General features: G+C 38.0%; 1 protein-coding gene across 1 annotated transcript; it reads right to left on the bottom strand.

Annotated features, from left to right (window-relative positions):
* Positions 1 to 457: 457 nt before the first annotated feature.
* On the bottom strand, positions 458 to 17,122 carry CHORDC1 (cysteine and histidine rich domain containing 1). The gene is made up of 11 exons (XM_058844572.1): positions 16,806 to 17,122; positions 13,252 to 13,301; positions 11,215 to 11,271; positions 10,545 to 10,705; positions 9,869 to 9,969; positions 8,875 to 8,933; positions 7,784 to 7,854; positions 7,400 to 7,505; positions 6,198 to 6,317; positions 5,509 to 5,571; positions 458 to 4,959 (listed from the first exon to the last, which is right to left on the bottom strand). Exons 1-11 carry the CDS (start codon positions 16,867 to 16,869, stop codon positions 4,816 to 4,818), a joined length of 996 nt encoding a protein of 331 aa, XP_058700555.1. The 5' UTR covers positions 16,870 to 17,122; the 3' UTR covers positions 458 to 4,815.
* Positions 17,123 to 18,474: the final 1,352 nt, after the last annotated feature.

The following is an 18,474-nucleotide window of genomic DNA, read 5'->3' as shown; positions in this document are numbered from 1 at the left end:
GCTTCAAGAGGTGAACCCTTTTCTACACTGAGTGAATGCCAGAGGTTTTGAAAAGTATCTTCTTTTTCCAAGAAACCAGAAAAAAACATCCAAGGAACAGTACCTTCAGCAACTTTAGAAACAGACACTGTATCTAGAATTACTCCACTTCCATATAGTTTGTGACAGCTCAAAATTCTTGAACTGAACTATTTCTGTGAATGAGACAGCCCCTCCTGTCAGTAACCACACTCAGATTTCTGCAAAACTCACATATCCTGACTGGGCTGCAGCATTAGAAAGCAATAAGCAAAGAAAGGAACAACAGGTGGGGAAAAACCCCTTGGAGATGCAGTTTTTCTCCCATGTAGACTCACATGTAGAAAATGTCCACTTAACATTTTACTTTACCAAGCATCTTGCAAACTAACAGGGAAGTTCTCACTCATAACAAAAGGAATCAAAAACCAACCCCAAATGCAACCAGCATGTAATAAGAATTTTATTGAATACATTTAGAAAAAAAATAGAGCATGAAGACATGAGATTAATTGCTGTAAGTTTTATGAATGTGCAGAATCAAACAGCCATGCGAAAAGCCATCTCCTCTTCAACTGTTATTCAAGACTCTTATAATGGCAAAATTATTACCACCCTAAAACAGTGTTCCAGACACATAACTTACTTTAAAAAGGATCTCCTTCCTGAACAAAAGTAAAAAAATTTAGTAGCAACTGGGAAAGACCAATCATTAACAGGTACAGTATTTAATCAATACTCATGCCATGTTTAAAGAATGCAAGCCAAAAATGTATCATTATGTAGAATAGGTATATTTTTTTCCCAAGGCAAAATTCCTAGTAAAACTAATTCCCAAACTACTGAAATGGTGACTTGATAATGTACACAATCCAGAATACCATCCAATGGAAGATTTTTTTGTCAAATTGTATCAGTGCCATGTATGACCTATGAGTCAGAGTAGCTGACCAGCCCTGTGCTTAGCAGTGTATTAACATTTCACATAAATTCCAATTCCTCCAAGAAATGTTGCTACAGATAAAAGATCACAGAATTGTTAAGATGGGAAAAACCTCTAAGATCACCAAACACCAAGGTAGCACCACCACCATGTTCACCATTAAACCATGTACTTAAGTGCCATACCCATGTTTTTTTCTAAACACCGCCAGGCATTGTCACTGCACTGCTTCCCTGAGCAGCTTGTTCTAATGCCCGACAACCCTTTCCATGAAAATCCTTTTCCTAACATCCAATCCAAACCTCCCTGGCAGTTGAGGCCATTTCCTCTCATCCTATCACTTGTTACCTGGGATGTAATGTCAGGTATGAAATATGTTATGTTAGATAGGAAAATGGGCTTAGACATGAGGGAAAAGATTAAGATTTCTGTCATAAACTTGCATATCCATGCAATTTTTTGTATTATAAAGCAATCGTGAAGGTGAACTTTAATATGCACCTGGACAGTCAGTTCTGACTCATGTGACATGCTGGTTTACATGTGTAACATGTAAACCCATAGTGAAACACACGACAGCTCTTAAAACACTTATTTATAAAAATAGTTAGACTGTATCAATTTAATCAGTTTGATAAATACAGCACAACATCTGAAAGCATGAAAAAAGGATAAATTCAATACCAAGTATTCCTGCTCATACTGGTTTGCAATTTAGTGTCATATTATTAGACAGGGGAAAGCTTGTGATCCAAAATCACTTTGCTTACTTGACAAGTCTTGCTTTTGGGAAAGTATCAATCGTGATTGGTTTAGTACACTACAGCTAGCATTACTTTCTCTCCACACTTACCAATAAAAGTTACAGCCAAGCCAATATTCCATCAAAGTGTCTGCTACCATTATGCATGTCAAGATGTCACTGCATGAAACACAAGGATCAACCCTTGCTGTGTTGAAGCCTGTTGTGAGCAACTGCTGAAAACACATGAATTCAGTGAGTGATGCACCTCTTGCAGCTTCAGGATAGATGCAGACATATGGTTATAAAAAACTGCTAAGAATTGCTGCAGTTAGTTTATGGCAGCCCAGGCCATCTGAAGGTTTATCTTTTTATTTTGAAAAGCATCCCAGGCCATAGAAACTATGCTGTTATTGTAAAATCTATACTTTCTTGCCTGACCAAATCTGGTGGGAGTTTTATGGGTTCCTTAATTTGTTTGCTTGCTTTTTTAAACAAGTAAGTTTTAAAAGTGGTTGTATTGCCACTGATGGGGAGACTCATTATAGATAACCTGAAGTATTGTTACTTTTGTGCTGAAAGTTTGAACAACAGGAAAAGAGCAGGAGGAATGCATAAAAAGCAAAAGCAAATTTGGGGACTATGTTTACAGGAACTTTCTCCCATTTATGGCCAAGGTGACTAAGCTACCAGCAGAACATAGTTTGAAAGAGTGTAACAGTAGTTACAGGCTCCCGAAGACTGCATCATTTACAGCAGATGGTCCAATCATCCACATTTCTCTCCATTTAGGGTTTAGTGCACTAAGGCAGAAGACAACTTAAAAACAGAAATTCTGTTTTCCCAAGGAATTCCATTTTTCATGCAGTTCTTTAAAATGGATTTTACATTATGTAAGCCTACTGCACATGAGGATGCAAATTAAGTGAAAACATGTTTTCCACATTTTTTAAACATATTTAGGATATTTATATATCCATATGGATAGACAAATTTGAACTTGCTTGTTAAACAAGAACTTTATCCTGGCGTTTAAGCACTGCTAATTTTGCTGTCCAAGTTCAGAGTTCTGCACACACAAACACAGACGGCATGCTAGTAGCTACAGCTATCTAGAATTTTTTATCCTCTGATGTTCTCAGTGTCATACTAATAAGTACTCCACTTGTTGGTTCAGAAAACATCAAGGAACATCTGTTCAATTTTCAGAGGACCACTTGGCAGGCACACATTTTATAAGCTTGTACCCTATCACTTCGTAGTACCTGACATTTTCAAATTTAAAAAAAGAGGAAAAAAAAGGCATTATTAGAGGTTAACAGAATCTATACAGCAGAACTTAGAGCTGATATTTTGTAGAAGAGTCCAAGGGAGTATGAAACCATGCTTAAACTAAGTAATCAACAACAAAGGATCTTGAAGTGAAGGTAGAGAAGCACCAAAACAATTTTATATATGCATTTGTATATATATATATATTTATCACCAGTGTTACTTTCTTGGTCTTCAGGGATGGCTTCTTTGGTAATGTACTTCCTACTACTTTAAGCATGAAGTAGGACTTCAAGTACTGTTAGAAGTCTGAGCTCAAGTCAATTCATACTACTGGAAAACAGCAAGATTCTTAGAAATCTGTTATTTCACTTCAGAATGCCTTTACTACACCCTGTGTTTCTCCTGACACTATTCCAGGTCTGCCAAGGCTGGTAGATGAGTATCCATGCATTTTAACAGTCCACAAGACCTGCTGTTTACATATATATGATTAGGCACAATAAATAATGGTGTGCATTTTTATTACTTTTATAGGAAATCTTTTTTATTTCACCTGCAAGCCAAAATTAAGAAACTATTCCAAGCAGAAATAGAAAGCAGCCTTACCGTGTATGTTGTTGCTTGGATAAAAAAAAATTTTAAAAAATCTAATTTTTAAGCTATCCTGTTTTCAGCCATGTACCTTTACTGATGAACTGAAAAAAAACTATGGTATTCATTTCTAATAATGGTCTACTCAAAAGGTAAGTATTCTTTTAAAGTATTTTGATTCAAAGGTACAATTACAATTTGAGACAGACATTTTAAAGCACGTTGTTTCTCCCAAGATTTGTCCTGTATATAACTACAGTTCTTAGATGACCATCCTTGATCATCCTCAGAGTCAGGAGATACACACATCTATAAGGAAATTGTTTTACCAAGACACCTACAGGGTGTGCTGGCTTCTCCTACATACCACGTATCAACCTACTTTGAGAAGAGTCTTGAGATTTTCAGTGTTGTAAAATACAACAGACTATATGTTCTAAAGGCTGTCAAATATATACAGCACTTTGGTAATTTTACAATAGTTTGTTGTTTGCATACTCTTCACAGCTGAAATGCTAAATTATATAGCCAATTCACTGTCCATTTGCTTTTATATTTAAATAGCAAATGTAAAAGAGTAAAACAAAAAATCCCTTCTTGCCACCGTTTTTAAAATTTTAACCCGATCTGCTTTGACACATGAAAGACAGCAGGAGTCAGCAAGTACTGAAATCCTTGGAATAATATCAATTATTTCATCCTTCCACAGCCAACAGTATTGAAACAAACCTTCATTTCAGAACATGAAAGTCTACAACTTCATATTTCTGTTTATGTAACCTTTCACTTTAGATGTGGAATTGCATGCTAATCAGTTCAAACTCAGATTTTTTTTATCTGCATTAATGTATGCTTCTTAACAGTGGTGAATTTAACACAGGCAACTTAATGCATCCAGTCTAAACAGAACAGCTGAAAAATAGAGAAACCCACTGTGAACAGAGAGCACATCTACTGGGATAGCCAGTGCATGGTAAGGAAGGTTGCAAGCAAAGGGCAATAGCTGTTTACTCTAAATTCCCAGAGAGACACTGCATCTAGCATAAACATACCCATGGGAACAAGAGCAGAAATAACTGTTACCCATTCAAGTTTACACCCCCATTTACTGTGCGTCAAATTTCTTTCTAAAAGGGAACAGATGATCTAGCATTAAAAAAAAAAGAGATCTATATAAAAGTTAAATATTTGATTACAGTAGCAAGTCACCACTTCATCATGAGAAATAACTTGTCTCTTGGAATCGTTATTGATCCGAACCCTCCTGTTTTGGTTGTGTGTTGGATACTGGTAACTCCAGGCTTGCCCATAGCAGGGGCTCTGCTTTTCTCATGGTGAGCTCAATCTTTGTAGCAGTCATGTTCACATAACTCCTCTTTACATCAATCACCTGGAACAGAAAAGGTGTTTCACACTTCAGTTTAACAGACTGATAGACGTTGGGGAATGAATTAGGGAGTAGCTCATCATTAAATTTCAGTAGATGTTTATTTAGGTAGATGAAGATCCCTCTGGTATCTTGAAAAATCAGCTGTTTCCCATTCCCAAGCAATGGAATGTTTATGACATAAACATATTCCTATGCAACTCTAACATATATTGGCTACCATACATAAGCAAGGGTTTTCTGCAACACTGCTACCATAGTGTTGGGATCAAAAAGGACCTTGGAAGCCAACCTTCTATACAAAGCAGTGCCCATTATGATGTCACACTGGATCTCCTGAGTCATTATATTCAGATTTAAATGTCATGTAATGGAATTACTCAATGTCATGTAATGGAAATTCTTTCAAAAAACAGAGTAATGAGGAAAACTTTGAAATTCCATTTTGAAAGAGAGGAAGCTAAAGGTTTATGTCTTGACTTCCTTCTGGGATTTTTTTGTTTGATTTTTTTGTTTGTTTCTTTATAATAGAAAACATTTTTTTATACTTACTCCCCATAACTTCACAGTGCGATGAAACTCCTTTTCTCCTTCAAATACAATATGGATATTTACCTAAATAGGAAAAACAATAGAAAGTAAGGAAATTTTATCATGTTAATAAAACATCTGTCACCTCAAGCATGTTTAAACAGAATATACCATGTTAGGACTTGGATCCTACAATGATCAAAGTGATAAAATTGTCCCTCAGAAATAGAAACGAGTATTTATTTTAATAGATTCTGATGCAGTTGCAGTCAACAGTGACCACTGTTAGTTTATTGTTTAAATTAAGGAATCAGAGAAGCATTTTGACACCTGTTTAATATTAGCAGCTGTGGAACAGCATGTAATGAAGAATGGTATCAAATTAAGTCAAATACAAGTAAATGATAAATCTATAATTATTTACGCATATGGTAATGCAAACCCATCACGCTTGGGTTTTAATTATGGAAGTAAAATGAAAGTTTGTTTTTTTTTTTTCATACTGTATTGCAGCTTTTAAAAAACCCACACATTAAAGTGCAGATGTCCAAACAGAAGGGAGGGAGAAAAAACCTATACATACTTGAAAAAGCACAAATGCCAAGAAAAAGCAGCTAATCAAAGAAGAGTCTTATGCTATCTCTCCCTTGTAAATAGACCTGAGCAGATTTTCCTAAGTTCAAGTTGCTAATCCTAAGGTAGAGGCTCACCATTGTGCTATTAGCTTCTACATAGCTCAGATCAGGGACGGAGTTTTTAGCGTATACAGAAATAGTCACTTCTCCTCCAGTCTGGTGCCAATCGTGCCTGCATGGAACTACTTTTGTACCCTGCATAAGGAAAAAAGGTACACAAAAAAAAGACTTAGAATTACATTGATTTTTTTTTTACAGCATTAACAGCATAAATTCTCAGGACTTTTTTTAATAGCCAATTAGCATAGCAAATAAAGGACTATTTCATCTTCACAGGAGATTGCAAGACTCCACTCGCAATTCTTTTGATTAAGTATTTCAGTATCTCCCTCTCAAACAAACTACAGCAAAAAAAAATGCTACTTGGTGGATCAACTTCCTTTCCAAGATTACAGCTAGCCAGCAGGTTATAAAAACGAACTGAACTAAGAGAAAGAATGCCATAACTCCTGGAATGCTTCATATTCCTGCAAAAAAAAGTATTACCCTCTGTTCTCTGATGCAGAAAAAGTAAACTGTGAAAAAACCCTGAAAATAAAAACAAAAAGTTAAAGTAAAAAGCCCCCTTGTTGGATAGAAGCCCATTATATGAATACACATATAGTTAAGACACACATGGTTTCTTTAAATGTGGGTAAATTCTTTACTCTCTTTTCATCCACTCTCCTGCTTTAGGCTCACAACTTCAGCTTTTTTTAGTCCCTACTTTCTTCACTTGCAAAAAATTCTAGAACAAAAATATAAATCTTCAAAGCAAGCAATTATATGACTTAAAGGTAGTAAAGGATTTATGAAATAATTGCTCTAGAATGAGGTAACAAAACTACAGTTTTTATAATATACATCTATTTTCTTCTGTTAAACATTCCTGATGTTTGCAGTGTCAAACGCATTTTGCCTCAGCAACAGATGATATATTCATAACAAGAACTTTGCATTCACCTGTATCCATTGTGTGACCAAATAATGTTTTTCAAGTGTTTTTGTCCATTATTATATTCTATAATGCTCTTAAAGAAACAAGTATACCTGTACATAGACTACTTCACACTCCATTTCTTAGTTTTCCTGCTGTGCACAGTATCTTCCACATTATTTCAGAGGTAGTGATCTGTAATAGCTCAGCTACAGTAATAACGCAATCCAGCTACCACCTACATTTCAGTATTCAAAATTCACAATGGCCAGTTACAGAGTGCAATCTTAATGCTACTTACTGCATCCTTTTTAGTCCATACGTGTGTGCCTCTTGTGCAGCCTTCTTGAGCTAAAAATGTATTGAAGTCAGAAGTTTTTCTTTTACAACAGCTCCAATACTTCATCCTTGAAAGTTTGCAAAGTAATTAACAAACAATATTTAGGACACTATTTACTGTGAACATTTAAGGTCTTTCCTTTATGCAATATTTCTGTTACTTTAGTATACCCCCTTCAAGCATTGCTGTTTTTGACAGAAGAGGGAATAATACTGAATAAATCAAGAAAACAGCTACAAAGAAAGCATGAACACACAACAGACTAGTTAAAAAAATCTAAAGCTAACTGAATACTAACCCTTCACAGAACACAGGTACAAAAATGGAAGTTAGCTGAATACTAACCCTTCATGGAATATAGGTACACCAGAATGGTATATACATACTTCTTCTGTGCTGTGTGGTCCTTCGTATGTCTGGTGGGACAAAGCATTTAAAGCGTATTACTGTTACAGGATTTGGAACAAGGAAAAATTCAGACAAAACGTAACAAAAACCAGAAAAAATGTCCAAGGTACGAAAAAGCTTTTGGGTAAATAATCTATATCTAATGGCTTGCTCTAGCTTTTAAAAGTAACCATTCAACCTTCCTTCACAAAAGGTTCTCTGGCACTGCTAAGAAGCTGTACTTTGTGTTAGTTCAATGGCACACATCAATGGTGACACCATCTATGCTCATAAAGCATAGATCCTCAGAGATTTCTGTCTTTAAAATACTCCGAGCATTCAGAGAAAACAAGAACTTAACTTGAAAATAAATTAAATTCATCATTCATAAAACACATGGATTCTCTAATGAAAGTAAAATAAACAATATACAACTTAGCCACTGAATATCGTATCAGTTCTTCCCAACACAAAGACTGCCAAAGTTCTCCCACCAGAGCTTCAGTAGGTAATGCAAAGTCTGCCAGGTAAAACAGCTATTTAAATCTTACTGTCCCATTTTGCACAACACAAGCGTGTCAGTGTAACTTTCACTTTAAATGACTATGTAATATAATGACTAATTTTGGTGCTAGAAGTGTTAAAACACTGACTTTAATTCTTCTTGCAGGAAGCATTAACTGTTAAGATCTGTAGATGCTTCTGATCTATACAGAGATTATCAAGAGCAACTCAAGTGTTATCAGTAAGCCACCGCTCACCAATATTACATTTAAGCTGTAATAACAATATTACAGTTAAGTTGAAACACATCAGTACCATGGATTTGACAAGGTTACTAATTAGTAGTTCATGACAGGTTAAAAAAAAAATCTTTGACTTTCTGCAAACAATTCACATTTGTCCATACAAAGTGTGTTATCAAATGTGCATTTGTTAAACTAAACGGACTTTGTGCCTTTTCCAAATTAACTCACAGAACACAAAAACACAGATCTGCTCACTTAATAGCCGAGTGGCTGGATTTAGAGTACAACTGAACCACTTACTTTTGAACAGCCTGCATTTTTACATGCCGTCCCAATCTTGATTTCATCACTATCTTCCTCTGTAAACAGAATATTATTGAAAATAGAAAATGAATTGTATAATCCACTCAACACTTTGCTTTTATTAAGAACTAAAATGAGCCAAGGAAGAGGTTAGAAAAACCTCCCTCTTCGAGCTTCTATTTTCTGTCTGACACTGAAATCTGCCAGAGAGGTACAAAGAAACATTCCAAAAGCTGTATTACCTACGCATCAAATTCTAGGCTCTATATCTTTACACATTTTAAGTGAGGTAAATAAGAGAAGATGAAGAGGATCATTACAATCACAGGGGAAGAGAACAATCATTCATCTTGTTCAGTTTTCTAAAACTAAGAATGTAGAAGGCTTCAACTGCTGTCTATAAATACATACAAGGAAATAATTTGGATACCATGGAAAAAGAAGAGCTAAATTAATTTGGCACAAGAACAAAAGAGCATAAAATAGCCACAAGCGTAGGTTGAAATTACGAAGTTTCTTAAGGAGCAGTGTAGCTCTGGAACGAAATTCCAAATAAAACGTGGGAAGAAGAAAGAGGAAAAACAGACAAGGGAGAACCAACTAGTCTTCAGAGGAATTTCACCAATTTATGAAGGCTTTATATGATACCATCTCTGCAACAATAAGGAGTAAAGTTCATTTCTTGGTAACTCTGTCAGTCCCATATTCAGAAACTGATGTTCCCATTATGTCCATTCTAACCACGAAACCTTAGAAAAGACGCAGTTCAAATAATGCTAAGAACAATGTATTGCTTCTGACAAACAGGTTTCCATGTTATCCACATTTGAACTTCAGCCATCATTCCCTGGACTGGAAGGTATTTCCCAGATTATTAAGAAAAAGAACTTAATGACACGAAACTATCACTTCAGGAATTACAAGATCAGCATAGCATTTATTTGTGTGACACTTAGCATCACATACCTACTTAATCTCCCTGTCTCCTTACCTCTTCTCCCTTCATTTTCTGATGACAGTTTCAGTTTATCGAGAGCTTGTTTCAAGGAAGCTGACACTTTCAGCTGCAAATTTGTCATTGGCTCATCTGGGCTAAAAAAGTCCAAGTATTAGCGTCAACTTACTTAATGAGAAAGAATTTATAGAAGACAAAGCAGTAACTTTTAATCTTCCTACAAGGCTCTTCCTTTCAAACCTCTCAACAAACTACATTTGTAAATGCCAGCCCTTACTGTTTATGAAAAAACAGACAAGACACTTAGAAGGCAGTCTTGGCTTTCAAAGGGAAATCCTAAATACTCTACAAAAATAAAAATAAATCAGATACTAAGGAATCTAAATACAAGCACCTCAAAATTATTTTTATTACTGTTTAAAATACTTAACACAGCTTGTAGTGGCATTTTAAGCTACGAGGTTATAGATTTCAATTTCTGCTTCTTGTGGATCTAACTGCTGAAAGACCAAGTACTTCTTTGTCATAACTGGAATTATTTTCTCTTATTTTGAAGCTTAAGATATCATCATCGCTACCAAAACCAAGGTAAAAAAACTAAGGTTAATTTTGGAATTTCTACACTATATGAAATGTACACGAATAACCAAGCAAGCTTTAACTTGGCCAACTGACTACAAATTTGGAAAACCTTAAGTTTCATATACCATACCTTGGCCTCTTAATTGTTTCCAATGGCTTTGGTGCTTGAATTATGTGTTCTTGAAATTTAGGTTTCAGTTCAGCTAGCTCCTTTCGTTCAGAGGTAGTTTTGACTTCTGGTTTAACAGGCTCAGGAGGTTTCTCGCTGTTATGGAGACCCTTTGTACAGCCCTATTGTGGAAAGCATATGTTTTTATTTATATATAAATGCAGCGTGGTTCATGTGCATTAAGAATTAACAAAAACTGCAACAAGTTTTCTTGACTCATTTCTTCAGCTCCATCTTCTCCTTTAGCCCACTCTAAACACTGGCTGCAAAGGAAACCCTACGACTGAAGTGAAAAATATTCTCATTTTTTATTCTCAAAATAATCTAATTTTGGATATAAGTTAAAAGAAAAGTGCACACTTTTTGTAGTCAAGCAAATCAGCAATTAATGTTGACCATCCCTCCTTATTAGCAAGTAGTTCTATCAAAACACTCATTTGATAATTTTAACAATTAAAGCTTGAAAATGAGCATTGACTTCAGCATTATATGAAGAAAAATGGAGTACATAAGAATTAAGACAGTTTTAACTGAAGTAGGCTAATTTAAAACATGTAAGCACATGAACCACTTAATATTAATCACTGTCACTTGACAAGTATGAAAACTGTAAATAATCAGGAGTACATACCACAATGCTTAAGAAGTCAGAAAAGTCCGTTGTTCTCCTCTTACAACATGACCAACCCTGTGAACATTTTGGAATAGAAACAACACAGGCATGACTACCAAACTTGACAACAGCTTAAAAAAACCCCACATTTATTAAATTCCTCTAAAAGATGCGGCACATCAAAATTAGCAATTGTTTCCTTTCCTTCTGGGGACAATATTATCATCTTCATTTTTAGAAGCCAGAGAAGTCTTCTAGTTTGCTGATTCTGTCTTAATCAGAAAGTACAGTAAATGTGAGGCAATACTTCCCTGACAAGTTAGGTGCCAACTCTGTAGAACAGAAAATAGAAGTGTTACATTGTCTCATCAAGTAACATGTAAGCAAAACAACAAATACTACACCTGAGACCAGGCTGACCTGTGGCCCAATGTACAGGTCCTCTTTCAAAAATGACAGGGATTTTTTTTTCCTTTTCTTGAACACCACTCAAATCTTTTAATTGCTTATTTCCCACCAACAGAGCTGGATATGTGCATTGCACAGCCATCCAACTACATCAATCAAGAGCACTTTTTATTATATAAACCAGAAATTCAATTTTAGAGCAAATTGCCTTGCCTGTGAATAATATATCTTAGAACTCAAAGAACCATATTAGAGGCAACAGTTTGACTAATGCACCACTGCTTTGAAAGCTTAAATGGTGCAACACAATGGGTTTTAGGTAGGTGGTTCTAAAATACCCTCAAAATATTAACCATTTCCACAGTTGAGGAGACAAAAGGTTCATCCTGCACACCCAGATTATCTAGAACTCATACGAGGAAGAAAACTGCTCATTTGCAATTATGATAATTTTTTAATTAGGTCAAGAGGCAGGATAAAGAGATGGGGAAAAGTGGTGCTTGTTTATAAACAGCGAATATGTAAGATTATATAAGTAAATGTAAGTTTTTGAGCTAACTGTATAATTTCTCTCTTTATAATTATGTAGAAGATTTTTGTACTGTACTGAGTACAGCTATAATTTCGTAGATAAAAAATTACCATAGTCTAAGCAACTGTACCGTATTTGATCTAAGAATAATTGTGGCACACAATGACCGATTCCGAAGTCAGATGCTGCAATATCAGCAACAGCTCACAGTAAACACACTGCCCAGCACAAATACAGAAGCTTTCACAAGGCCAAAAGACACCACATTGTTGGGATGAGATGCACTTCCAGTAGCATCTAAGTAACAAGAAAAAAAAATCACTCCCCTCAAAGCTCAGCTAAACAGCAGTTTAGTGCTCTAAGAAGTCACTTAGGCTACATCGATATTAATAAAGTGCCAGGCTTCATTTTTGGACACCAGATTCCTGACTACACACAATTAAATTACTAGAATAATTTCCTGTACTGTTTCAGCGGTCGTGTCGCAAATGATTCCCTGTAAGCACTTTGTATGCATCCAGTAGATCCTGAAGAGGGAAAACAGTTTAGCACAAAACCAAGGATGGGCTGAGCAGTTGGCTTAAGCACTGGAGATGTGCCATAGGTATATATGACTCATCACTGAAGATGCAGCCCAAGAATGCTGGACAGCTGCATAAAAGGCATGGGTGACCAGTCACAATTTAACCAACATCCTCATTTGGTTGATTAAATGAACACGACTGTTTCTTACAACAGACAAATGTCACATACACATTAGTGCCCTGGCCACATTAGACCACAAGCAGCTGCTCTGAATTCCAAGCAGGTTAATTAACTGAAAGAGTATGAAACCTCTCAATGGCTCCACAGTCCTATTTAGAGGACCTAATTAAACTGCTGAGAGACCTAAAGTCAGTCAATCAACAGGAAACAAGTCACCTAGACTTGCATGGCATTTAGACCATATGAGTAGAGTTTTTAATTTCTTTTTCAGGAATTAATAACTGTACTTTTCTAATTTCATGGGGTTGATCATGATGGACTGAACATCAGTTTCTCAATACTGAACGATCTGGAATGAAAAAGATGAAAAAACAAAAAGATAATCCTTAGAAGGACAGTTGCATACTTACTTTGAGAGCATCATGAAAAACAGGCACACCTGGATGGTATGTGCATGAACCTAGAAGACAATGATTATTATTAATATTAAGGCATACCAAGGATCTTTATTCATATGATTACAAACTCAGCAAAAATGTCACATTTGCAATTCATGTACACTGTGAGGCTGCCCCACTTCCCCAAATGCACATCATTACTCAGAAAAATCCAGATTCCACAGAAAAACCTTTCTGAGTACGTATATTAAACATAAATAATCAGGTCTTCTTTCTCCTTAAGTATTATACAACACAATCTAGAAAGCAGGTTCTAAGACAAACTACTACTTCCACATGCAGCAAGTAAACTTCCTGTGGACCACCCCTGACCTTCATCAGTAATCAGGCCTTACTGATAATTTTGCAGAAGAAGGTGACCCAATGGCTACCTGACAGACAGAAAATACTGCTTTACCACTTCAAATACATCTATTTGAACCTGATCAGAGCTTTCTATTGACAAATATTCTGCTAAAAATCTCTAAATGCAAATCATGAGTTCATGATTTTAACCATAATTACCTTGTTCTTTTTTCAATGTTTGTAGTATCCTAAGCCACCTAAGGACTTGAACTCAAAGGTTAGTCTTCCACATGCACAATTGTGACATGTCAATACTATTTATTATTAATACATTCTGTACAAACACTACACTGGAACACAACCTCCATTAATGAAAGTGTTTGTATTCACAGATGTTTATCAACATTACACGGCTGTTCTCTTTTACTTGTATTCCTTTCACATGTAATAAAACTGCTCTGATTATATAACTTCTCACTGACATGTACTGCATGGATAGTATTTTACTGACTTGACTCTAAACACCATCTTCTAACCTTCAAAACAAAATTAGAAACACTTAAAATTAAAAGTGACACAAACAGTAATAATGCATATAATAGGAAGCTAAAGAAAAAATGATAAATAACTTCATTAGCAATCTGCCCACAGATATTAAATAAGCAAAAACCCAACACACACTTGATTGCTTTTATCTTTTTTATAAATATGTAGATTTCAAAAAAAAATCTTGTTTTGTATAATTTTCTTTGATTTTATACTCAGTGCCTAAGCCTAAAGCAGTAATACTGTCCAAATATGCATATTTTGGGACATTAGTCCTTCAACAAGACTTACAAATATATCCATAAACCTCTACCAATTCCTTCAGTTTCAGGAGGAAAAGCTAATGCTGGTAAACATCACAGGAAAATTAAACAGGACAAAAGTGGCTATTTTGCATAGACCAGGACTTCACTGTTATATCAAATAAAAATAAGAGCAGAGGTTATTCTTTTCCAAAAGTATGAAACTATGTCATCAGAAGCATTATGAGAGTAAAAATAAACTGTTTTGTAGCAAGGACTGTATCTGAGTCAGAAGTCTTAAATGAGTATTTCCAATTCTTCACTAGAGAGATGCTGTTAATAACAACAACCATTTCAGAGACCAGAACCATCTCATAATCAAGGAACTCAGGGGTGGCTCAAGGCAGACACAGACAAGTGCCTGGCCGTCCATCTGGCCAAGGGCAATCCTTTTTCTTCATTCCCCGAAGCCTGCTCTGCAGCAGGTACATCCTGGAGCAAATGACAGCCCACTTGGCTGCTGCCTCCTGAGGGCCCTGCGTGCTCCACAAGAGAAGATGCCAGGACAAGGAGCTCTGCAGTGCCTCAGCAGAGGCAGCAGGATCTGTCCACTGAGCAGCCTGACCATTATCCCTGCTAGAGGACAGTAAAAACACCAGCTCATCTGCACTCATACTGAGTCCAACAGCTCTTATCTGACACGAGGGATCCCTTCTCACACTAGGTACCAAAAACTGGGAAATTAGGATACAAGCAGACAAAAGCATAATCTAGTTCTGATTTGCATGAGATCAGATTGCTGCAGCCTTTGGTTGCTATTCTACATTTTCACTGAATAAAAAAACCAAAACAAGTTACCTCTCCACTGCTGTTAATACCTTTCCTTTATCAGGAAGACCGAAATCTTTCAAAATCATTTTCTCTAACCCTCAGATAATTTTGGAGACACTAGTACCAAAATTCTTTAAGGTTTTTGTTTCTGTTCATTTGGAGTTTTTTGACATCAATTTCATAGCCAAACTGTGAACACACTGCTATCACCTTACTGCTACATCGTTAAAGCACTTTATTAATAATTTCATTAAATATCAAAGTGGAAATTTGTAGGGGTCACCCAAACGCAAAACCTCATTCTCTGTAGCAATCTGTGAATAATTACATTTACCTTCAGAACTGCTTAGTTTAGGGTACAGTGATTCCACTACTTACTGAAGTGTTCCAGCCACTTACTGAAACAAATTTTGTGGCATGACATTGTTTTCCCCAACCTGAGCACCACAGAGTTAGCATATGGCCATGCCAACCTGACCTAGTTTAGTACAGCTTGATCACAAACCGTGAAGAAGTGTTACTTTTTTAGCGAGTACAGATCACCAAGTCCTAATAGGATTTTTTCCTTTCTTTTCAACAATATATAACCTCATCTGCTTTGCCTTTTGGGGCAAAGGGGTGTAGGGGATGGCGGTGGAAGAAATCACTAAATGTAAGGATTCCACAACTGTGCTTGCTTCTGCTGTTATTAACATTAGCAAGTACTACTCAATATGCTCCCCTCTCTATGCAAAAACACATAGCTCAGAAAAATAAACTCTCTTTATCGCCACGGCTCTAAACCACGGAAAATGCACAGGCTAGAACACGTTACCCTACTTCCAACCCTGGGGGTCACTAAAAATTTAATTAACGCAAAGAGGGTGTTCTAGAAATTCAACCCACTGAGTTACTTTATGAGCCGGGTGAAGGAGAGCCTTCTGAAAACTCAGATCACCCTTCTGCAGCCTCTGCAGAATTATGAAACCCCAAATGACAGAGCTTTAAATACGTTTCACCAGGATTCCTAGCACGCACAGAAGCACTGCAAGCGCTCAAGGCACTTGGGAGAAGCAACACACGTGTGCCATTCAGACGCATTTAATTACCTGCTGCAAGTCCACACACTTGAACTAAAAAAATCAACAAAACCAAACCAAATAAGCAAAAAGCCGCTGGTAACTGCGATGAATGCAGCCCCCACAGAGGCCCTCAGCAGAGGAGCCTACGCTGGCCCTGAGAACCTCTGACACAGCTGACGGCGCTGCGCAGCGCCGGGCCAGCCCCGGCCCCACACGCGTGTCCCCGGGGCAGCCGCAGCGCCGGGCCAGCCCCGGCTCCGGCCCTACACGCGTGTCCCCGGGGCAGCCGCAGCGCCGGGCCAGCCCCGGCCCCACACGCGTGTCCCCGGGGCAGCCGCAGTGCCGGGCCAGCCCCGGCTCCGGCCCTACACGCGTGTCCCCGGGGCAGCTGCAGCGCCGGGCCAGCCCCAGCTCCGGCCCTACACGCGTGTCCCCGGGGCAGCCGCAGCGCCGCGGGGCCGGGCTCGCTGCGCCCCGCAGAGCCCCGGAGGCCGCCCCGCTCCCCGCGCTCTCAGCGCCTTGGCCTCCGCACCACTCTCACCCTCCGTGTTGCTCTCGGGGTCGAAGCGCTGCCCGCAGCCCCGGTTGTAGCACAGCAGCGACATGGCCGCAGCACCTCCTGCCCTGGCGCCCGGGCGAGCCGAACTCGGCGGAACACGGCGGAAGGAAGAGGGAAGGAAGGAAGGAAGCCGGGCAGCAGCACCGGGGGCGGGGCAGGTCCCGCGGCGGAAAGAGCCGGCCGGAGCCTTCCGGAATCTTCACGAAGCTTCGGGGGACGGCGAGAGCTGGCGGGCGGCGGCGCAGGCGCTGCTGCGGGCCCGCGGGACTGCCGAGCGACTGGGCCCGGTAGTGGTGCCGCGGCTGTGGGGCAGTGCTCGGCCCCGGGAGAATTCTGGCGTGCTTTATTTTTTTTCCTTTTTTTTTTTTTCTTTTTATATATTTTTTAATTATTTTTTTCTTTTATTTTTCCTTCCATGTGAATTTGATTTAAAATAAATGCTTGTGTGTATGTATTAAATGGCTGTCTTACCTGCACTGAAGCGCGGATACCAGCATCAGAAAGCTACTACGAAAAACACTAATTTAGGTTCTCTTAGTTCCCTGAGAGTTTGCCTGGCTGCTCCTGACAGCTGACCAACTTCTATATGCTCTACAGTGTGTGATACACAGATTGCATTTAAAATCATAGACTAGTTTGCAGTAGAAGGGACCTTCAAGATCATCTAGTTCCAGCCCCACCATGATAGGCAGGGACACTTGGCCAGACCACGGCACTCCCAAGTCCAATCCAACCTACCCTCGAACCCCTCCAGGGATGGGGCATCCACTGTCCCAGTGCTTCATGACCCTCACAATAAGGAATGTCTTCCTAATACTGAGTCTTAAAACTTCCTTTCGGTTTGAAGCTATTCTTGTCACTACATGCTCTTCTAAATACATAGCTACAGACATCTACATTTCCACATGCAATTACAAACTGATTCCTTATAGTTAAACATATTTTGCACAGCTTTTAAAATAGAATTGCCTAGGTACAGCATATGACAAATCCTGAAGCACGCAGAATGAACAAAAAAAGTGCTTCTTCAAAGGGAGTTTCAGGATGCAAAAAGGATAATCAGGAGACTGCTTCCGATGTAGCCCTGAATGTCTGCAGACTTGTAAGTTGGTGCCTGATGTCTGCTGGCATCTTTTTATGTGTGTCTCACATAAAGATACGCATTTGTTAGATCCACTGAATACCGATTGCTTCCTTCTGATCTGCAATTCCCATTGAGGCCTCTTGTAGTTTAAAGCAGAAAAAAATCCCATACTCTTGCTATTTACCTGAAGCATTTTAACGTATAAATGCAAGCGGTAGTAAGAGTTTTGAAAGAAAGGGGAGATGTAAGAATGCTTCTCATTCTATATAAAAGCATTTAATTGTTTCTTTTTGTCAGATGTCTTATAAAATAAGTAGAAGACTGTCAGAAATGTTGCATACAGGTGTATGTGTGTCATTACCATAAGGTGAAGAACTGTTCTTAAAACCTAAAATTCATCTCTTTCCCTGTCAGTGAAAGTGCCACATGAAAATAAAATGTGATTTATATCCATAAAATAAGTTTTGTGCTATTTCTGTGACCGTGGTTGCATTTCAGCCATAGCGTGCAAGCATACATCCGCTTTAGAAGGAGCCAACATTTTATTGGCTTTGTGCAATGCAAAAA

This window comes from Poecile atricapillus, chromosome 1, assembly GCF_030490865.1.
Source record: "Poecile atricapillus isolate bPoeAtr1 chromosome 1, bPoeAtr1.hap1, whole genome shotgun sequence".
Lineage (NCBI taxonomy): Eukaryota > Metazoa > Chordata > Aves > Passeriformes > Paridae > Poecile > Poecile atricapillus.
The sequence above is the reverse complement of the archived record's forward strand: the minus strand, read 5'-3'. Positions and strand labels throughout refer to the sequence as shown.